The sequence below is a fragment of the Homalodisca vitripennis genome, chromosome 3 (assembly GCF_021130785.1).
Source record: "Homalodisca vitripennis isolate AUS2020 chromosome 3, UT_GWSS_2.1, whole genome shotgun sequence".
Taxonomy (NCBI): domain Eukaryota; kingdom Metazoa; phylum Arthropoda; class Insecta; order Hemiptera; family Cicadellidae; genus Homalodisca; species Homalodisca vitripennis.
Window position 1 is genome coordinate 198700952 of NC_060209.1, and position 21301 is coordinate 198722252.

The window sequence follows — 21301 nt, forward strand, 5'->3', positions numbered from 1 at the left end:
AATAAATCTACTACACAGTTGGGTCGTTTGTAGACGCTTAATAAGGCGTCTGACAACGGACACACCGTGAGTTTGCCAAATTTACATTCCCTTGCAAAGATTTCTGGTGAATAAACCGAATAAGTCTGCCTGTCTTTACTAATCACAAGCTTTTGATCTGCCACTTCCCATTTCACCCACTTTGCGAGTGAAGGGTCGTAAACAGGATAAACTATCACATTGAAAATTTCAAACAATTGATTATCATTTTTCAGGGGTAGCTTAATTAATACCCTCAGTTGAGAATTCGTTACATATGATTGGATTGTGGCAAATTTGTAGAAATTATGCAAATTCTCTAATTTTACATCTAAAAACAATTTTACTGGGGGTGGTATTACGTTTTCCACGGAAGTCAGGACCTTCAAGAACTGATGGGGAGGCAACAGGTTACTGGTCATTTTTCCGGCAGCTAGATCCTCAATGGCCAAGTGAAGCCTGGCCATCCTCTGGACAGCTAGATTAATAGCATCTTTAACCTCCGAAAGGGCTGAGTTCAACTTCAAGTATTGAAAAAGGGTTCTCAACTGGTTGGCATATATAAGTTCTCTGATATAATTACGGGCCATAGTTATGTGCATCACCTCGTGATATTCTTTTATGGTAGAGATAATTTTGTTTATTGCTCTAGAATGGTTGGAAATTTCCGATTGCATATTGCCTAAAACGGTTATTTGGTCTTTAGTGTTATGGGAAAGGTCATCACTTAGATTTTCTATTTCATTTATCCTACTATTGGTTAATTCCAGGTCACTATCCGTTGCAGTACCAAACAGAAATTTTAGTACCTGGCCTCCCACATCGATTAAGCCTCGTTTTTGCCGAGTACTAGATACTAAGGTAGTCAAGTCACTGGTTTGGCCGACATAGTCTGCTACCAGCTGCTGCAAACCTACATACTCGTACCTGAATCCTGCTTCTAATCCTCGTACCGGAGAGTGCATGCTTACATTCTTCGCTAAGAGGTCCTGAAAGAACTCATCGTACTGACCTTTTACCTTGAATAGCAATATACTTAGGTTCTGGTTTTCCTCTTCTACTTCCGTCAAGTTGTACTGCATCACTATGGTCCAATGGCTGTCGGTGAGGAGCACATCTCCCTCCTTTTCGAAGACGACACCTCGGTGAAAACCCCAGGCGACTCCAAGCGTAAATAACATGCCAATTAGGCCTATAACAGAGGCAATGGTATTTTATACAGCAAAAATAAAGTTGACATCTCGCCTAATCCCGGGCTACGTAGCGACTAAACTACCGCTTATCTATCAAAATAGATTTATGAGTCTAACAAAATCTCCCCACCTTCCGGGTACGCGCGTATTTCTCTTTGGGCGTTGCAACCTATCGGAGGGTCCGGCGACTGCTACTGGGTTCCCCGGAACACCTGCTCGATCTTCTACCTCATCACTGTAATCTTCCACCCTATCACTCGCATCTTGAGGCCTAGGGCCACGTGGATACACTGCCTGTTGGGGAGGCACGGGAGCTCTCCTCATGCAGGGCTTGATCCTGTTTACATGGACAGTCACCTCTCTTTTACGGATTTTCAATACAACGTTCAACGGGGACAGTACTTTAACTATTTTGTACGGCCCGTTCAACAATTTAGATAACTTCTTAACTCGGTGCCGACCTACACTAGGCACGTGTAGAAAGACCATCTGCCCTTCTTCATATTTCAATTCTCGAGCCTTCTTATTGTATTGCTTCTCATAACGGCCGCGAGCTGCTATTTTCCGTTTCTCAGCGATTTCAAACGTCTCCCTGAGCTTACTTCGCAGGGTTTCTACATGATCATTGTAAAGATCATCGCTCTCGGTGATGGTCAGATCAGCCTCCATGGGCATTTTCATCTTCCGGCCAAAAACCATTTCAAATGGAGAAAACCCTGTCGACTCATGACTCTGGGAGTTGTACGCCATCGTGACGTAGGGAAGGTACTCGTCCCAATCGGTCTGATGTCGATTCACAAAATGGCTCAGCATGCGCGCAATAGTCGAATGCACTCTCTCTAAACGGCCGTTCGACTGAGGGTGGAATCCTGTAGTTTGTATCTTACGGACATCACAGAACTTACAGAGCTGACTAATTAGGTCAGAGGTAAAGTTCGCACCCTGGTCGGTAATAAGAGCCTTTGGTACGCCAAACTTTGTTATTACACGCTGTACGAGTGCTCGCGCGACACTTTCTGCTGTTTGATCGGGCAACGGGATGAATTCGCAATACCGCGAGAAATGGTCCATTACACTTAAAATGTAAACGTGACGAGACTCACTGAGAGGTAGTGGTCCCACTAGGTCAGCCGCAATCACTTCAAAGGGCTCTCGGGGTTCGTTGAAGATTTTCCCTAGAGGCGCTTTAGCTTGTCCACAATTAGTCCGCTGATTACAGCTACGACACGTCCTGACGTAGTCTAGCACGTCTTTGTCCATCTTTTTCCACCAAAATTTCTGTCGTACCCGTTCCAATGTTTTTGCTACTCCGGCATGTCCGGCAGTAGGCAAGTCATGATTCAACCGAATAACTTCCGGTACTAGAGATGCCGGTACTACAATCTTTTGCTTACCTGAACTCAGACGGTACAAGATTTTTTCGGGACTCATGCGAAAACTCTTGGCCTGTCGTAAGCCTTGCACTACAGGGTCTTCTCGCTGTCGCGTCCTTAGTACATCAAGGTCGACAATGGGGAGCACATCCTTCCTCATCGCGTGTACCGATCGGCTGAGCCCATCTGCGTTACTGTGCATTTTCCCGGCTTTGTGTTCCACGGTGAAATCAAACTCTGCTAGCCTTAACGACCACCTCATCAATCTACTGCTAGGATCTTTAAGGGCAGCATCCACTTTAGAGCAGCATGATCGGTAATGACCTTAAAAGGGCGGCCTAATAGGTAGCATCTGAAATACTTGGTACTCCAGACCAAGCTAAGCAATTCACGCTCAGTGGTCGAGTAATTCTTTTCAGCCGGAAACAACGTCCTAGAACAATAGGCTACAGGGTGTTCTTCTCCATCTATCTCCTGCGATAGGACGGCTCCCAAGGCAAACATACTCGCATCCGTGGCCAATACGAAAGGTTTACTAAAGTCCGGGTACACTAGCACGGGTGCCGAGGTCAGTTTTTGTTTCAACCGATCGAAGGCCTCCTGACATTCGGGTGCCCATACAAATTCGCGTCCCTGTTTTGTCAATTCAAAAAGTGGTTGAGCGATCGTGGCGTACCCATCGATAAAACGGCGATAATAACCAGACAGGCCGAGGAATGACCTTACGTCCGTTACGGTCTTTGGCACAGGGAAATCGCGCACGGCTTTAACCTTACCCGGGTCTGGTCCTACCCCTCTCTTTGTTATAACATGGCCAAGGTAGTTCACCTCGTCAACCACAAAATTGCATTTACTTAACTGAACTGTCAGATTTACTCCTTCTAATTTGGAAAATACCTCTTTTATTGCTTCCAGGTGAGAAGGCAGGTCTTTTGAGAATAAAACTATATCATCCAAATAGACCAGGCATTTGTCACCCTTCAGCCCCATCAAAACCGAGTCCATTAATCTTTGAAAGGTGGCGGGGGCGGTGCTTAATCCGAACGGCATGCGCTGGTACTCATAGTGCCCTCCCGGCACATTGAAGGCGGTCTTGGGCCTACTTTCTTTGTCAACTTGTATCTGATGGTACCCCGACCGAAGGTCTAAAGTGGTGAAAACTGTGCAACCACCCAACGAATCCAAAGTCTCCGTGATATTAGGAAGAGGGTACACGTCTGGGGTAGTTACGGCGTTTAACCCCCGGTAGTCAACACAAAACCTCATCTTAGGAGTACCGTCTGGGGACTTTTTAGGCACTAGTACCACTGGCGAGGCCCACGAACTTTGGCTAGGGACAATGATGCCCTTATCCAGCTGGTCTCGGATAAGATCATCGAGCACGGCCTTCTGATGGTGTGGCACGCGGTAGGCTTTCTTATAAATGGGTGCCGCGTCCCCAGTTCGGATTACATGTTCGACAGCAGACGTACCACCAAGGGGTTGGTTGTCCCTGAAAGCCAAAACATGTCCATACTCCATGAGAGTGGATTTCACCAGAGCCCGTTCTTTTGGTGGGATATGAGTCAGCTTCGCATCTATGCACGTCTCAAACTCTGCCTCATCCCACCGTTCAACCCTTCTGACCCTTGCCTCCGCTACTTTATGACTGAATAGAACCCTGTCTTTAATGATTCGTGCTAAATTTAGCTTCCCCTCCTCATTTAAGTGTAGTCCGTGCCTCGTATACCAACGTCGGTTCATTTCCCCTTTTAGATCCAAGAAATTAATTTTCCCTCGACTTTGTTTCGTTAAATTTTGGACGATGGCTTTGAGGAGGCCATTCGCGTCACTCAGTTCAGTCTTAAGATCCTTATCATAGCGATCAAATATGGAGAGCACTTTGACAGTCGCTTCCCATTTCGTCGGTAAAGCTACAAAAGCCTGCTGCAAGGTCAACGGATAAGGCTTTGACTTATCTACATCGTTTGTCCCACCTATTACAACTACCGTGTCATTGACAGTCAATTTGTTGAGCAAATTGCCTAGTCTTGATGTTACGTGTTTCAATTTACCGTTAGGCAGGAAGAAAACTTCAACATCAACATTCCGCGGCAGTCTCTCTGATATAATACTCTGCAGGCCCCTACCATGGCTGTCGGCTAAAATTACCAATTTGCACCGAGCAGACTGTTGATCCTCCTCGGGGGCAATATCGCTAACAAGAGTCCCTAATTTTTGATTTTTCGCCAACGTGACTTCCTCAACACTCACATTCACGGTTTTGACCCAACAACAATTTTGTTCTATTTTTGTTAAAGTCCGGGCTATGTAGACGCCATGCATTACAAATTCACCGGGCTCAATCATTACTTCTGCGCCTTCTAACTCGTCTGGTTTTGTGGTGAAACGACTAGTTTTTACACGAATGATCTTTTCACAACGTGGTGGGATTTTGACCTCGTTGCAACAGTACACATAGCGCTGTGTCTTTGGCTGCGTACTTCTCTCATCACTGCGATTAGGGTCTGGCACGGTTTCTCCCTTTCTTAAACGGTTCAGCCAAATGTCCTTGCCCAGCAACCTGAGCACGCCGCGTCCTACGCTAATCTCTCCATTTCCCTGACCCAAGATATCGCAGCCTAGCACCGCTAAATACCCCTTTGGAAGATTCCCTACGACAAAATCTCCTGGTACTTGAACTCCCGGTTTTAGGTTCAAGGTTAATCGCTGGCGTCCATATGTTTTAAGTACTTTTCCTGAAATTCCTCTTAATACCACGTCTGATTTTAAAAGGTCAGAGGAGGAGGCTCCCCGCTTCAATAGGGACACCTGCGCTCCTGTATCAATTAAAACTTTACCCTCCGCGTTTTCAATCTGGCCAATTGCCACTAACTCATCAACAAGTTCACGAACTATGGGCACTGTCCTTATCTCCTTTCGAGCTGTAACATCTTTCTTTGTATTGGACCTGATCGTTAATGTCGCCTTCTGAGGTTGCTTGGAAGCATGATCCTCTACTTGCGGGGTGTCATGGCGGCGCTTCCACTTACCCCGGCCTCGTTTCCCGAACGAGGGCCATTTGTGTTCAGCCTAACACGACAATCTCGCTGTATATGGCCTACTTTGTTGCAACGCCAGCATACTAGCTTATCAGAGGAAGATATTTTACTGTTTTTACATTCCCTAGACATATGCCCTTTTTCATGGCAGTTGTAACACGTTACGTCAGCCTGCCGAGCTGTTTGGAATATTTTCCTATCCGGTTGAGGGTGTGCAGCGTCACGCGTTGGCCTACGTCTTACGGGTGTATAAGCTAGGTCCGGCTCCATCACGTCATGGTCCCTATGCACATTGCGCTGTTCTACTGACCGGAAGCGTCCCGCTTCTGCCTTACGACCTAGTTTCCGCAGCTGTTCGATCGATGTAACATCAAATAGAGCTAGCCTATCTCGAAGTTGGGGATTCAGATTATGGTACATTTGCCGCAGCCTAGCTTCTTCGGGCACGTTGGTAGCTAGTCGCCCGTACAAACCCTCCATCGCCGCGATGAAGAGGTCGATTGACTCGGTCTCTCCTTGCATTCTGTTAAAAATCTCCTGCTGTAACCGGATGTCATGGTCGGGTGGCTGGAAGACTACTTCCAGATCCTGACACAGCTGTTCCCAGGTATTTATCTGGCCTATTGTGGATCGATACCAACTAGGGCTGGTCCCGAGAATAGGTCTACAGCAGACTCAAAAAGTTCGGTAGGGGTCACGCCCCTAGCTCTTCGGAGTTCTTCAACGCGTTGGAGGAACGCCCCTACGCTTTGTGATCTTCCGTCAAACATCAACCCCCATTTGTAGACGGGCACGGCTCGTGTGCGATGGTACGAGTCATGTGGCGCCGGTGGTATAGCGCTTGAACTGACCGGCTGTGTGCGTTGGTCAGCCGGGCTTGGTGTCGAATCCCCTACATTAGCTTGATTCGCCGCCACGGGCGCGGTTGCACGGAGCGGTTGCGTTTTGTTGGTTATAGGCTCACTAACTACGATCTCCTTACCATCCTCACTCCCCATTTCTACTGCGCCCCTTCGTTCACTAGCCGCATCACAAAGGCGTTTAGCCTCACTCAACAACTTTCGCTGGCGTCCCTCGTCCGCCTCGGTTACTACTGGGATACGTTGAATCCTGAGGTAGTTGTGCCATAACCGGGCCTGAAGCCGCTGGCCTTCCGTATCCGTATATTCTCCCTCGTATTCGTCAATGGATGCCGATAACCTATTTAGCTTAGCCTCACAGGCCTCTAATTCCCCTTCCACGTCCAAAGATGCCAAAACAGCCGGGTCATAATTTTTATTATACTTCAGAATCTCTAATCTTTTGTCTAAAAATGAACAAACTCCACCTTTAAATCTAGAAAGCAGTGCAAGATTGAGTGGTGTTTTATTTCGGAGGTCTATTATTTCCATATCTGCACCTCCATCCAGTAGTGATTTAACCAAGTCTGCGTTCTTGTCTTGCACAGCAAAATGCAGAGGGGTGGCACCACTCCAATCCTTTACATTCGGTTCAGCTCCTCTTCTCAATAACATTTCAACTCCTACTCTGAAGTTATTGGAAATCATTCGGTGAAGAGCAGAGTGACCAAAGCGAGTTTTACTGTTTAAGTCAGGTTCTCGGCTCAAGAGCAGTTCAAGAATTTCAGGGGTTCTCACCAAGTGAAGAGGACAGTGACCAGTTTTGGTTCGGATGTTGACATCCGCACCTCGCATCAATAACATTTCCACAGCTGGAAAACAATTCTTCTGCACTGCTACATGAAGTAGTGACTTATCATCTCTCTCGGTGAGATAATTCACATCAAGACCTTTATCCAGTAGTTTCTCTAACAAGTGCAATTTTTCGTGTGAAATAACCACAAAGATGTCACTGGCATCTAATCTGGCACCTTTTCCCATGAGTTGATCTATAATGCCAGATCCAACGTCTCCTTGAATTGCCAGATTTAGAGGGGTCTTGTATTCACCATTCCTTATTGACAAATTCACTCCCATTTCTAACAACGCCTGTACAGCAGATTCATTCCCTTCTATTATGGAACAGTGCAAGAGGTTGTTTCCAACTCTGTCTTTGGTAGTGTTAATATCACCACCACCCTCCAGAATAGATCGAATCTGATCAATTAAATCCCTGTTTCCAATATTTACTGTCATTTTGTTTTTATCAAAGCAAATTACAAATATGATGTATGAACTAACAAATCTGTGTCTCATTCATAAAATCAATTAATTTACTATATTATTTCAGTTAGGACAAAAAACATGATAGCCTACAACTAATACACACATTGGTTATATTAAAACTAGAAATATGCTATATTGAAAGTCACCTTTTAATTTGTGTTCATAAAATAATGTTTGTTGTCTATTTTGAGTTGTGAATGCACTGAATTTCTACCATTTAACGTCAACACTCATTCATTTTTGTGAAAGTATCCTTTTAGAAGTTCTTAAGTGCTTTTCAGTAGAAGTCTGCGTGGTCACAGTTTTCCTTTAGTTTCTCCCAACACTATTAAAGTCCGCTTTGGACTTCATGAGATATTTTTCACCTAGAAATTACATTGTGTCTTCTTTCTTGATCAGTTCAATTTAACTTCTTAGTTTGTACCGCAACCATCACCGCTTTCTCTCTATCTAACAAAACTCTTACATCAATTAATTAACACTTTATCTCTTCAGTAATATTCATTCATAAATCACCAGTCACACGCCATTATGGCGGGTACCTTACAATAACACTGTAGAGGGGGGGGGGTCGGAACTCTTAGCGTGGTTAATGGCCGCCAGTAATTTCTATTACAATTATTTCAATTACTTCAAAACTCTCTAATAAATTGAAAAACTACCTCTTTTCTCTACGGGACACAAAAATGTTTGTAAGATGAAATTGCAGTTAATTAAAGTGAAATATTTTCTTCAAAAGTGTTAGATTTGAATTTCGGAAAAATTTAATTAAGAAGATTAATGCTGAATTTATTCAATCACTTACCTCGCATCTTGGTGACGTTCTTGCAGTCAGTACCAACCCCGCACCTGACACCAGTTGTGGTAGGTTGACTTCGTTTGCCCAGTGGGAGGCGAAAGATCTTCTCTTGGGTTCGTGGCGAGGAAGGTTGTATAAACTTTTAAAAATAAAACAACGGAGTCGAACTAATATATGATTTATTAAAATTAGCACACTCTTTGGATTAGATTAATAAAATAATTAGGTTTGATTAATACATAATTAAGAATTTAGAATTTGGCTTCCGAAAAATTAAAATATGGATAGAGAGAGAGAGAGAGAGGGGGGAGAGGGCCTAAGTTAACGTCTGTCGCGTTCCGCACAAGTTAGCCGACTCTCCGAGCATCACCTCAACATCGCCCGATCCTCCCGCTGCCAAGGCTCCGGACCAATCAGAGGGCGTTTCGTCTTAGGATGGTTCTCTGAGAGGTGCTGCCGCCTAGGCGATTCATTTAGTAATTAACGAAGTACATGGTGCTTTTAGACTGCTCAAGGCCTGCGTACAACACAACTATTGCTGATTTCAGCGCATTCCGTACACGTGGCTGCGACAACACCGGTGTCGTCGCATCACCGCGGGCTTCAATTTAATGCACATACAGGGTGTGGCAGAACTCCTGTCCCTTTCTTCTGAAGTTCTGAAGTGGCCTTAACGCCTATATTTTCCTATATCAATCCGGATGGCACTTGATGTGTACGGCAGCATTGTTACATATTGTGGAGGTCTTACCAGTATAAAGGTGGTTAAAATAATCACTAAAGTAACAATAAGACATTTTCGTAGTATTAGGTTAAACTAATTTATTTGTTAAAATTTTGGGGCGTTAACACCGAGGTGTCACAATGGTAATAAGTTCTTGGTTGATAATTCCACGATTATAGGCATTAAATTTGGTATTTGGAATTTTGGAATTGGCTTCGTGTACCGTAATGTGCCGATCGATGTCCTTCAACTTCAGATAAACTTAAGTTCATGACCCGACATTTCTGAAGTTGACCTGTACCTGATCTGCTCACGTTGCTGGACTTCCGAGCATCATCTTCGCCACCCCCAGTTGTTTGCAAGGCTGCAGTCCGCTAACCAGTATATGTTTCATAGTGCTTTTATGAACCTTAAACACCTTAAACAATTAAAGTCTTTCAATGCTATTGGTTAGGCTAGTATTCAAGAGGTTTCCGAGAAATCATGCAGACAAACATACAGACATGCGATGTTTTACTTTCGTCTACGTTGTCCAATTAACAATGAAATATATTCGGAAAATTTCGAAATGCGATTAAAAACAAAGCCCAAGGTTTGTTTAGGTTCTGTTTTACAGTGCAAGCAGTTAACTGACATCATTATTCGTGGGAAACGACCCGCGGATAAAATTACGTGGTTGAGTAACAACTCATTTTAAATGTCCTTGTTAGTAAGAAACTTCTGTAGAAAGTATGATTAGAATTACGAATCTCGGATATTGAAGTGTTTTCCTTTTATTAATGTAAGTTGATAGGCGCAATGTAAATCTTGCAGATATAGACACAGCAGTTAATCTAAATTCTTTTAAGACTTGTTTTAATCCTGAAATTCAATTATATATTTTAAAGCGTTTTTACACATATTTTAAATAACATATTTGGAAACTGAATTAAAACGAAAAATTCACCAAGATTTAAACGTATTAGGGCTGCCAGTGGTGGAGGAAGGAGGAAGTGGGGGATGGGGCTGTATTATCTTCATCTTTGGGGATTAATTACATTTTACATTTATTTAATTACTTAGTGATCCAGAAGAATTCGAGAAGCAAATTCTGTGACCCGTGCCGTAATGAAAGATCAAAACCAAAAGTAGGTCACGACGAGTATAATTTTAAAGAACCCTGTATCAATAAAATATTTATTAATGCATTATTATAAGTTTAAATGGACAATAGTAAACCTTTGAACACTTTAGAATTTATTTGTACAATGTACATTTCGGACCTGATGAGAAATTCGTTGAGTTCGAAATGTACATTGTACATATAAATTCGATAAAAAGTGTTAAAAGGTTTATTATTGTATATTTATATCAACATTTTTCGAGGCTGCATTAATAATTATAAGTATATTTAAAATGAGTGACAATGTCTGAAAACAATACAAATAATGGTCAACGTAATTAATAAACCTCACAACAAAAACAGAGACATTCTTAGTAAACCTTTTAATTTATTAAAAAAGTACCTTACAGAATCGAGTTTAAAAATAAAATTATCTAGTAAAATAATAATATAATGCACATTCGCTTATACAAGTGAGTGGAAGAGTACGGGGTTGTATCATGATCAGATAAGGTTCGACCAATCAGCAGTCAATATATAAGATTCTTAGTATTTTGTTGCTGTCTTTGCTTCCCTTCTTAAAAATATGAAAAACAATTTCATTAAAATAAAAATATGTATTGTATTATTTCATTAAACAGTTATTTGATGTAAATCAGGTTTCTTAATAATAGCTTGAGCAGTGTTGAATAAGTGATATAACAGACTAGATATTTATTAATGGGTAACCACTTCTTCAGTCCTGCTACATTACATAATATAAATGCATTACTTATCTAATACAGTTAATATTTGTCTCACCGCATAGTTTTAGAATTGAAAAAAATTTACACTGCTATTAAATGTTTAAATTATTATCACTTCTAAAAGACTTGTAATATAGATATACAAAGAATTAACGTGATATTAGAAAAAAATGTTTACCTGTCTTAAGATTAGAAAGTATGGAGAAGATGGATGGGTAGTGGTCTTCCCAAAGAAAAGTGCTAAATCTTAGTATATTTCAAATAAATTGAGTATCCTACCTTTAAGAAATTTATCCAGGGCACACCCAGGTGACAATGTAAATGAAACCAATACTTCTTTAAACAGTTATTTTCATCCATCCGCAAAAAACCAACGAGCAAGGTGAAACGATCTAAGGACTATCTACTGGGTTGGTGTCTTCCAGCTTTCAAGTTAAGGATATAACTGTAACAAGCTTGTCTGTTGATAATAATACAGGTCTACTGCCAAAGGATGTTCAGAGCGACTCACATGGACGGCGTGTATGTGGTAAATAGAATTTATTGGTAAAATCCGTAGTTAAGACTGAATCTGTAGCGTTACCTGGTATAACATTTGAGTGTGTAATGGAAGGCAGCAACTCAGTGGCCGCAAACTCATAAAACAGGATTATGTTGTCATCTTGGCGGGTACGAACAATGTTCCTGACCACTGCGATGCACTGTGCGTGTCTCTCGGCCGAGCACTGGAGTGCTTGGTTGATACATATGTTATTGTATTGGGAATTCTCAAGATATTTTAAGCTCTAATTTTAAATAATGTTATAAGTGGTGTTAACCGTGATCTTCTTGCTACGGTTGGGAGTCATCCTCATTCAAGCTTTGTTTTCCTCGAGTCTATCCCAAGGGGATTCTCTGCGAGGCTACATTTTAACGAGCTCGGGAAGTAAGAAAGGAGAGTGGAACGTTAGTAGTAATTTCAAGCCAATCTCATTGGTATAACATTTTATAAAATATTTGAGAGAATGTTTCTGGATAGATTGTAGACTTTTCTGGCGAGGAATAGTGTTCTTTCTTCAAGTCAGTTTGGTTTCATAAAAGGTAAATCAATCACTGACGCAGTCAACTCCGATATTTCATTTTTGACACAGACTCTAGACACGGGCCATCCAGCTATTGGATTGTTTTTCGATTTGACCCAGGCTTCGATATGGTTAATCACAGCATTTTGATAAAAACAACTCCATCTACTTGGCATTAGATGTGTATCGTACTTTTGAATTTCATCTTACTTACGTGGGAGGACGCAATCAATTCAGCCATAGTTGTCAAAGATCAGCCTCGTCAAAATCAAGTGAGGTAATAAGAGGAGTCCCGCAGGGTTCAGTACTGGGACCAATCCTGTTCCTCTTGTTTGTGAATGACCTACCAAACCGCATTTATGGGGCCAATGCCAGAATTCGTCTTTGCAAACGATACATCCTTTACAGTGAAAGCCATAAATCGCTTGGACTTTATGACTCTGGCTTCTGAAGAAACACACAAAACATCTCAGTGGCTTCAACGTAACCAGCTCGTAGTAAATAATGAGAAAACTCAAATTATTAATTTTTTATCAGGAGCCCTCAGGATTTGAAGCATATTAGAATACGTTTGGTGGATAAAGAGATTTCGTCAGGTAACTCGATGAAGTTTCTTGGAATTCAGATTGACAATAAATTAAGCTTCCACGATCATATTGAGCTCATATGTAAGAAAGTAAGCTCGGGGATTTTCTTTATAAAAAACCTATCAAAGTTTGCTGATACCAGAGTGACCTTGGCTGCTTACTATGGGCTGATCTACCCCTTTCTCACATATGCGGTAGTTGTTTGGGATGTGAAAAGCGTACGCACAAAATTCCTTTTCTCCAAAAAAAAAAGAGTATTGAGAGCGGTTTTTGGGAAGCCTCGTAGAATTTCATGTAGGTCGCTTTTTAGGGAGGCCAAAGTTCTAACACTCCCATCGATTTATATCTTGATATGCGTGACATTTATTCACAAATAGCTCCATTTTTTCAAATCAAATAATCCCCAACATCGCCACAATCTACGTCACTCCAATATAATTACAATTCCTGCCCACAGAACAAGTTTTTTTGAAAAACATTTATTAGCCAGCGGCATTAAACTCCAAAATGATCTCACAGACTCTATAAAAATAAAATAAAGTCTTTTTTAAAGCGAGGGTAAGCGGCATTTGTGCAGCGGGCTTATTAAAGTGCCAGGGACTTTGTCGAGTGCTCTGATCAGACTAGTTTAATTCCAGATGCAAGGCCATCTGCATAAGCTTTAGTTTATTTTAGCATTAACAAAAACTTTAGCGCTATTTTGATTAGTCTGACTTTGTTTTTATATTTAATTGAACTAGGCTATTTTGAATCACCTAATGTAATTAACTATTACATATTATTGATGCTATTTTCCAGTGTTATTCTCTCTGTGAATAAAGAATTTCTGAGTTATGAGTAGCTTATTTTGTTTTATTTGAATGAATTCAGTGAAATATACTTTAGGGTTTTGCACAGAGTATTTTTTACCATTAACACAAACTTTAGTGCTATTTTAATTAGTCGGAATTTATTTTTATATTTAATCGAATTAGTGTATTTTAAATCACCTAATGTAATTAAATATTACATCAATCAATCAAATCTTTATTGCAAAGACATGGTTTTACATGTAAAGCAAAGGTTAGTTTTTTTATAACAAAATTTTTTTCATTTACACTACATAAAATCCCAACTCAGACATACAATTCAGCATTCATTCATTTCCATGCACTCGCCAATTTTCCCACCTCCAGCGACGTAATCAATCTCATGATTGGGCGGTCTCCCAGTTACATGCCAAAAACTCGTTGACATCATAAAACGCTTGTGATGCCAAAAAGCGTTTTAAACGAGTTTTGAGCGCGTTGGGCGTTTTAGCATGTTTGATCTACATATTATTGATGCTATTTTCCAGCGTTATTCTATCTGTCAATAAAGAATTTCTGAGTTCTGAGTAGCTTATTTTGTTTTTTTAATGAATCCAGTGAAAAGTTTTTTAGGGTTTTGCATAGAATGTTTTATTGGTGCAGTCTTTAAAACTTTAACTCGAGTATGTTCACTCTAGTGCGTAAAAAGCAACCACCCCAAAAAGTAAAATTTACTCGGATTAAAGTTAATTAATGACTGCTCTAATATTCTTCGAGCAAGACATGTGCCTTTTCGTGCGAGAACAGCTGTTAAAAACTTCATAAAAATATCAAATATTTAATCATAAACACGATCGACGTGTGAAGCAGCCCATACAGGGAAGCGGCAGCAAAACAGGTTGGATCATGTAAGTGATATGTAATTAGGCAACCCAACAAAGATATACCTCGTTTGCGGTGGTCAGGGCAGATTGCTGTTGTGTCCGCTAAATCCAGTTTTTGCACGTTAACGAAATAAAAAAAGCGCGTGGAGCGAGCAGATCGCTCCGACGGCATGAGATTATCGTTATCTCATTATACTGCTCAATCCACGTAAGCCCACCCTTCCTACATTGAACCTACATCCTACGTTATCGTAATTCAACGTACCACGCAATACAAACATACAGGTAATTGTTTGAAATTACGTTTCTTACTTCTTGAAACGTAAACCATATATGTCATAGCAGATAGATAAGCCAGAAAGGTCTACTTTTTGTTTGAGCGATTATCCCCGGAAGAAATACCGCCTTGACATATAAAATGTCAAGGTTTGTCCCTTCCTTCCTTTCTTATGAAACGTCACTGCAAATATAAAAAATAAAAGTTGAGTACATTAGAGAAATTAAAAGACAATTATGAAATCACTTTTGTCACAATTTTTTACCGAAGTGATGTAAACTCATAGTTTGAACAATTTACTGGATAAAATTTAGAATACTCTTTAGTTATAAATTTCACCCCCACATAAATGAAACTGCTTTTTATATTGGTTTTGGGGGCTAAATATTCGTAATGGACATTTGTACTGTAATTTAATCTTGAAGTTGCCATACTAGACCAATATAAATCATCAAATAGATTTTCGGACATTGACAAAATTACGTCTTTACCTTGAAATAAACTGCAGCCGTTCAAACATTGCCAGTGATGATAATTATATGTTATAAAATATTGATCAAAATTGACTCCGATAAAATTATAATGCAACAAATAAAAATAGTTTAAAGTAATAAGAACATTAAATGAATTTAAATTAGACAGTAAAACAATACAATTTAAAAAAATAAAATTTTAATTTAAGAATTAGAGAGACAAGTTGGCGTATTTTTTCTTGTATTATCAAAACCACTCGTCTGTGTTAATCTTAACTCTTATATTTGAGTAAATAGGGAGGTTTTGACTCATCTACTTGGGTATGGGCAGGTATTAACTAATATACCTGGGTATAAGGAGGTGTTAACTCATATACCTGGGTATAGGAAAATATTAACTCGTATACCTGTGTATAGGGACATGTTATATACCTGTTAACTCATGTACCTGGCTATAGGGAGGTGTAATGTTAACTCATATACCTGGGTATAGGGAGGTTTTAACTCATATACCTAGGTGTTAACTCATATACCTGCAGTATAGGGAGGTGTGTCAATCGAGTGGCTCAAGCCATGTATTAGTGATAGAAAATACAATCCTTGTAAATTTCAGACATTTAATTATAGTGGAGGAGGTTGGGGCTCGGCGTACCTCAGGGATGCGTTCTCAGACCTCTAATCTTTTTATCATATTTGCTGCGGTCGCTGTAGATCCTGATACTAGTGACAGTTGTATATTATTCCAGGTAACCCTGTATCCCGGGGTGACACGCAGAGATCTGTTCCACTGGGCGGTCTGTGTGCCAGCCTCCTGCTCCGTGGACGATATCCAGCATTCCCTGAGATCGGCGCTGGAGCCTGTCTTCAAAAGACACGGACTAGAAGCAGCGGTCACTGTAGATCCAGAGTATTGCCATGTTGCCGGCGATAAGGAAATACCTCCTACCATTGGTTACATCAGTGTTAGGTATTCTACAATATATTTCTTACAGTCTGTCTCGTTTTGCACGGTCTGTAACTATTTAAAATATGTATGATAGTATCAAACTAAGTTTTAAATACAAACATAGTACTTCAAAAGTTCATTAAAAACTGTAACGCGGTCCTTTTTTTCAATCATCTGAATATAAAATGTAATGATATTTAATCCATTTGTAAAATGCAATTATATAAATTTTTTAAAATCACTTTATATTTTTCTTAACTGATTCTTTTAGCTTACTGACAAAAGAGTATAACATATTAACAAATGTGCAGTTTCAAAACAAATTAAATAATCCATTTTCTAGCAAACAAGGTGTAAATAAGTTAAGTATTGTGTCTTTGGGAGACAATTGATAAAAATATATTTCATTTTGAAAATTCTTTGTTTTTAAAATTTTGTAAACTAGTGACGTATTATTAACCAAAAAATTTATAAATAAATTTTGAACAATTCCTTGTTAATATTACGACAATTTGATTATTAGATTTTATTAGATTTGTTCATGTTAAATTAATTGTAAATTAATGCACATCATCGTCAGATCCTAGATTTTAATCAACAAAATTTAAAATCTAATAATTATTAAGCACGTACCCGAATTTTGATTAATTCAACATTAAAAAGTGCTTGGACACCAACGGCTCAAATTTTATTATGCTGCAAATGCTACAACAGCAATTCAACTTTTGTTGTTTGTTTAGTTAGTATATCATTGCTATTTATCCTACTAAACAAATAAAAAATGAATAAATAAACAGAACCATAAACACAATTGTTATAATTTGTCTCCAACAATTAAAAGTATTGACGATAATCCTGTAATTATTATAGTCCGATCGTCAAGATATTCTTAAATTTTTATCTTTACATTAAGAAGGAATGTAGTTGGTACCTGTGAACTTACTCAGTAATTAGTATATACTTGTTTCAGAGTCGTAATACTGCTACTCCTAATAATCTCCGGAATAGCAACGGTCTACGACTACGTAATGCCGTACTACAGAGATCAAAAATTTGAATCTGCCCTAGCTGGTGAGTGCTCTACATATTTATTTCTTCTTATTTTTATTGCTTTTAAGTTTTGACCCACAATCTACAATGTGGAACTAACAGGCTTCGCTTAAGGATGCATGGAAAATTGCAAAGCTGTAGCTCATATCATTATAGAAATTTCCTCCAGTCGGTTATACAGGCAGACATAATAAAGAAATGCAATTTTACACACCCTCGGATGACAAAAAAGAAATTTTGTCAGCCACTAAAGTGAAAGTCTCAATGAGGCCCAATAAATTAAAAAAAATATAGAAATAAAGTTTTATACACCGTTCATCCGCGAATGCTGGCACAAAATTCAATCAAACCTAATTAAATTTCTAAATAAAAAATAAAATAAAAATTAACTAATTACAGAAATAAAAATAATTAAATAAAGATTCATATAATCAAATTTAATAAACTAATAAGAAAGAAAGAATCAACTTTTATAATAAAAGAAAATAGGAAATAATATAATTAATTAAGATGACTCATAAAAATCGTATTTAAAACATAAACTATTAGACTTTAGTTAGACTGTAGTATAAGTCGATTTACTTCTTCATTTATGGGCACGAGTAAAAAAAGAGTGTGGGACCGATGATTGAACCATGTGGAACGCCACAAGTAAATATTTCAAATCTATAGTTACGTAGCAACCTTACTTTCTTAAACACTCCGGCTCTTAATTAAGACAATAATACTGTGTATTTACAATAGCGAAAATATTCAAGAATACAAAACTAGAATTATGTTAATTAATTAAAAATATATAAATTCAACCTTTTAAAAAAGGAATTGAAACCTGTACTAATTTTAACGCCTGCAAAACATAATTCGCTTGCCTGCTCTCGTAGCAGTAGTTTGATTTCGTGCAATATTCTGAAGGCGCTCTAAAGTTCAGGAGTTCAGACTGAAATAGGAATTAAGTTAGAAATCAGTAACATCGCGTAAAAAATTATGTAAATAGTATTCATTACTTATAACTAATAAATATAAACTATACGCGTATGACAAAATTAAAATAAAACATGTAGTATGAAGTTGTTTGTAAAAAAAAGAAAGGGCGTACGACATTCTTTAACGTCAAGATCGTACGGAGGTCCTTTGTTACATTGGATGGAGTGTAGTCAATTTCTACCTGGGCCTATCATTCTTGCCCAACGATTTGTATTCAACCCTATCTGCCACTTATTCCGTGTCCGGCAGTCTTGACCAAACCATCTCAAGTAGTGTATCAGTTACCATTCTAGTTTTATCAAGATAACTGTATTTCAGTGTACCCAACGATTTGTATTCAACCCTATCTGCCACTTATTCCTTGTCCGCCAATATTGACCAAACCATCTCAAGTAGTGTATCAGTTACCATTCCAGTTTTATCAAGTTAACTGTATTTCAGTGTACCCAAGGATTTGTATTCAACCCTATCTGCCACTTATCCCGTGTCCGCCAGTCTTGACCAAACCATCTCAAGTAGTGTATCAGTTACCATTCTAGTTTTATCAAGATAACTGTATTTCAGTGTACCCAACGATTTGTATTCAACCCTATCTGCCACTTATTCCTTGTCCGCCAATATTGACCAAACCATCTCAAGTAGTGTATCAGTTACCATTCCAGTGTTATCAAGATAACTGTATTTCAGTGTACCCAAGGATTTGTATTCAACTCTATCTGCCACTTATCCCGTGTCCGCCAGCCTTGGCAAAGCCATCTCAAGTAGTTTACCAGTTACCATTCCAGGTTTATCTGGATAAGTGTATTTCAGTGTTTTATCTCTTTTGTTTGCAGATACGGTTATCGAAATTTGATTATTTTTGTTCCGTTATACACGTAGATAATGTTTTGATATACGATAAGAATTTAGATTAGTTCAAAAGTTGGTTGTTTATCTTTGTAAATTTGAAATAAACACTTTACTCACTGACTAGATAATTCGTTAAACTATAAATGGATACAATGTTACAGAGGTGTCTGAGAAGGTGCTACTGGCGTTCTCTGTGAGAAGGAACGTACACGAGTTGACGGAGAAGGGCGTGAACCCGAAGCTGGACGTTATCAATGGAGGCAAAGTTATCAGCATCGCAGCCATACTGTTCGGTCACAGAATCCTGTACTCTCATGGTCTGGCGCTGTACAACCACCAGTTCTGGGAAGAGGTAGCTTACTCTGCTTATGTTGTGATTACCACGGCTGCCGTGATGATAAGGCAGCTTTCTTCATCAATGATGTACTGTTGCTGAAATATGCAGGGTTACATAAATTAATTACACCAAACAGTCTCTGATTACGTAGTATCTGCGTGGTATATATATATATATATATATATATATATACATATATATATATATATATATATATATATATATATATATATATATATATATAGAGTGATATGTCTTTTCTACATCTTTGGATTATAAATACCCTTAAAAGTATTTTTCCAATAACTAAAATAAATACATAACATCAGTATTCACTCAGACTTATCGCGATAATTTTCAAGAACAAGTAAAGTTGTGCTATCCTCATTATATATGTACGAACACATTACATTCACCTTTTCTGTGATCCCCTTATAATGAAGGAAGTAATATTATCATCACTGAATTGATAATTAAAAGGCGTAAAATAGAACCTTGCTCAACTTGTCTCAACTTGTGATATCTCTCTACCAACTTTATCTCGTAATTCTCAGTCGAAATTGAACCGTAACATTTTGTTATCTTCATTCTGATTAAATTCCTTAAACATGTTTGATTAAGATATTCCTGTTACTGCAAGCATAATTCTCTCTAAAATGTCTGAGACTCGTTGCACTAGATTATACTATTATTGGTTAATAATTCCTTAAACATGTTTGATAAAGATATTCCTATTACTCCAAGGATAATTTTGTCTGAATCGTCCAAGGGACTCGTTGCACTAGATTATACTACTATTATTAGTTAATAATTCCTTAAAAATGTTTGATTAAGGTATTCCTATTCCAACTTCAAACATATATTTCACTCTAAAATATCTAAGAGATTTGTTGTACTGGATTATACTACTAATATTATTTACGAATTCCAAACGCTATATAGTAAATCTTTTCATTCCACTCTTCAGGGCGTTGTGTATCATATTGATGTACACAACGTTGTATTTTTCATGTCAAAATACGCTATTTTTGCAAAAAAAAAAAAAAAAAAAAAAAAAAAAAAAAAAAAAAAAGACTACCAGCAACTCTATGCTTTTTTAAAGATAAAAAAAAAACAGTTGATTTGTATAACAAATGCAATGTCCTGGCTATATTGTAAGTCATATAACGTTTCTTCCTGACACGTTTTATAGTGTGGTTTTGAGTCTATTTTGGAAGTAAATAGTGAAAAAAGGTTATTTAACATTAAGTAATTATCAAGAAATATTTTATAACCTTAATCATCTAATTATATTATTTTACTTGAATAATAAATTACGCTACTACACGTTCAATCCATTTCCCTGCAATATTTCTTTATGTCCACGGCCATATGCATACATTTGATACATACGGACTTTGGTCATATTTTAATGTTCCCTAATGAAATAAAAGGCGTTTTAATTTATATTGCGCGTAAAATCATAATGATCTTGAACGGTATTTTACCGCAGTTTTCAGGGCCTGGACGAAAATTTCTATGTATACTGAACTGATACACGTGGCCTAGGAAAAAGCGCTTCGTGTCTCAAATCCTTCCTTTTCAATACCACCGACCCTCTACTGTGTTAAATATATATGACTTTCCATCAGGACTTAACAAGCTATTATAGTATACTACATTTTAATTACTCTCTAAACCAAAGTTGAAGAATATTTACAAGATCACTGTCATTAAGATTGAGTTTTTGATTGCAGAGGCTTGAGAACCACTTTGTAGACAACGCCTTGATGAACGCCACACATCTCGTGGATGTGTTTTTCGTCTGTTCTGGCCTCCTCGCGTTCCTTGGGGTCCACAAAGCTCTCGACAAGAGGAAGAGCATTAACTTCATCCAGGCAATACTTCTACGATGGTTGAGGTTT

The 21301-nt window shown here is 38.6% G+C and overlaps 2 protein-coding genes across 2 annotated transcripts in view; one reads left to right on the forward strand and one right to left on the reverse strand.

Moving 5' to 3' along the window:
* Nucleotides 1-21301, forward strand: part of LOC124358015 (nose resistant to fluoxetine protein 6-like) — a 90300-nt gene that overhangs the window by 59245 nt on the left and 9754 nt on the right. The window contains exons 4-7 of the mRNA XM_046810241.1: nt 15978-16198; nt 17148-17248; nt 19222-19412; nt 21134-21297. Of these exons, the coding sequence (XP_046666197.1) occupies nt 15978-16198; nt 17148-17248; nt 19222-19412; nt 21134-21297 (677 nt within the window). The remainder of the gene's footprint in view (nt 1-15977; nt 16199-17147; nt 17249-19221; nt 19413-21133; nt 21298-21301) is intronic.
* LOC124358016 (homeobox protein Wariai-like) lies at nt 4791-8258 on the reverse strand. Its single transcript, XM_046810243.1, has one exon. It carries the CDS (start codon nt 7818-7820, stop codon nt 6246-6248), a length of 1575 nt encoding a protein of 524 aa, XP_046666199.1. The 5' UTR covers nt 7821-8258; the 3' UTR covers nt 4791-6245.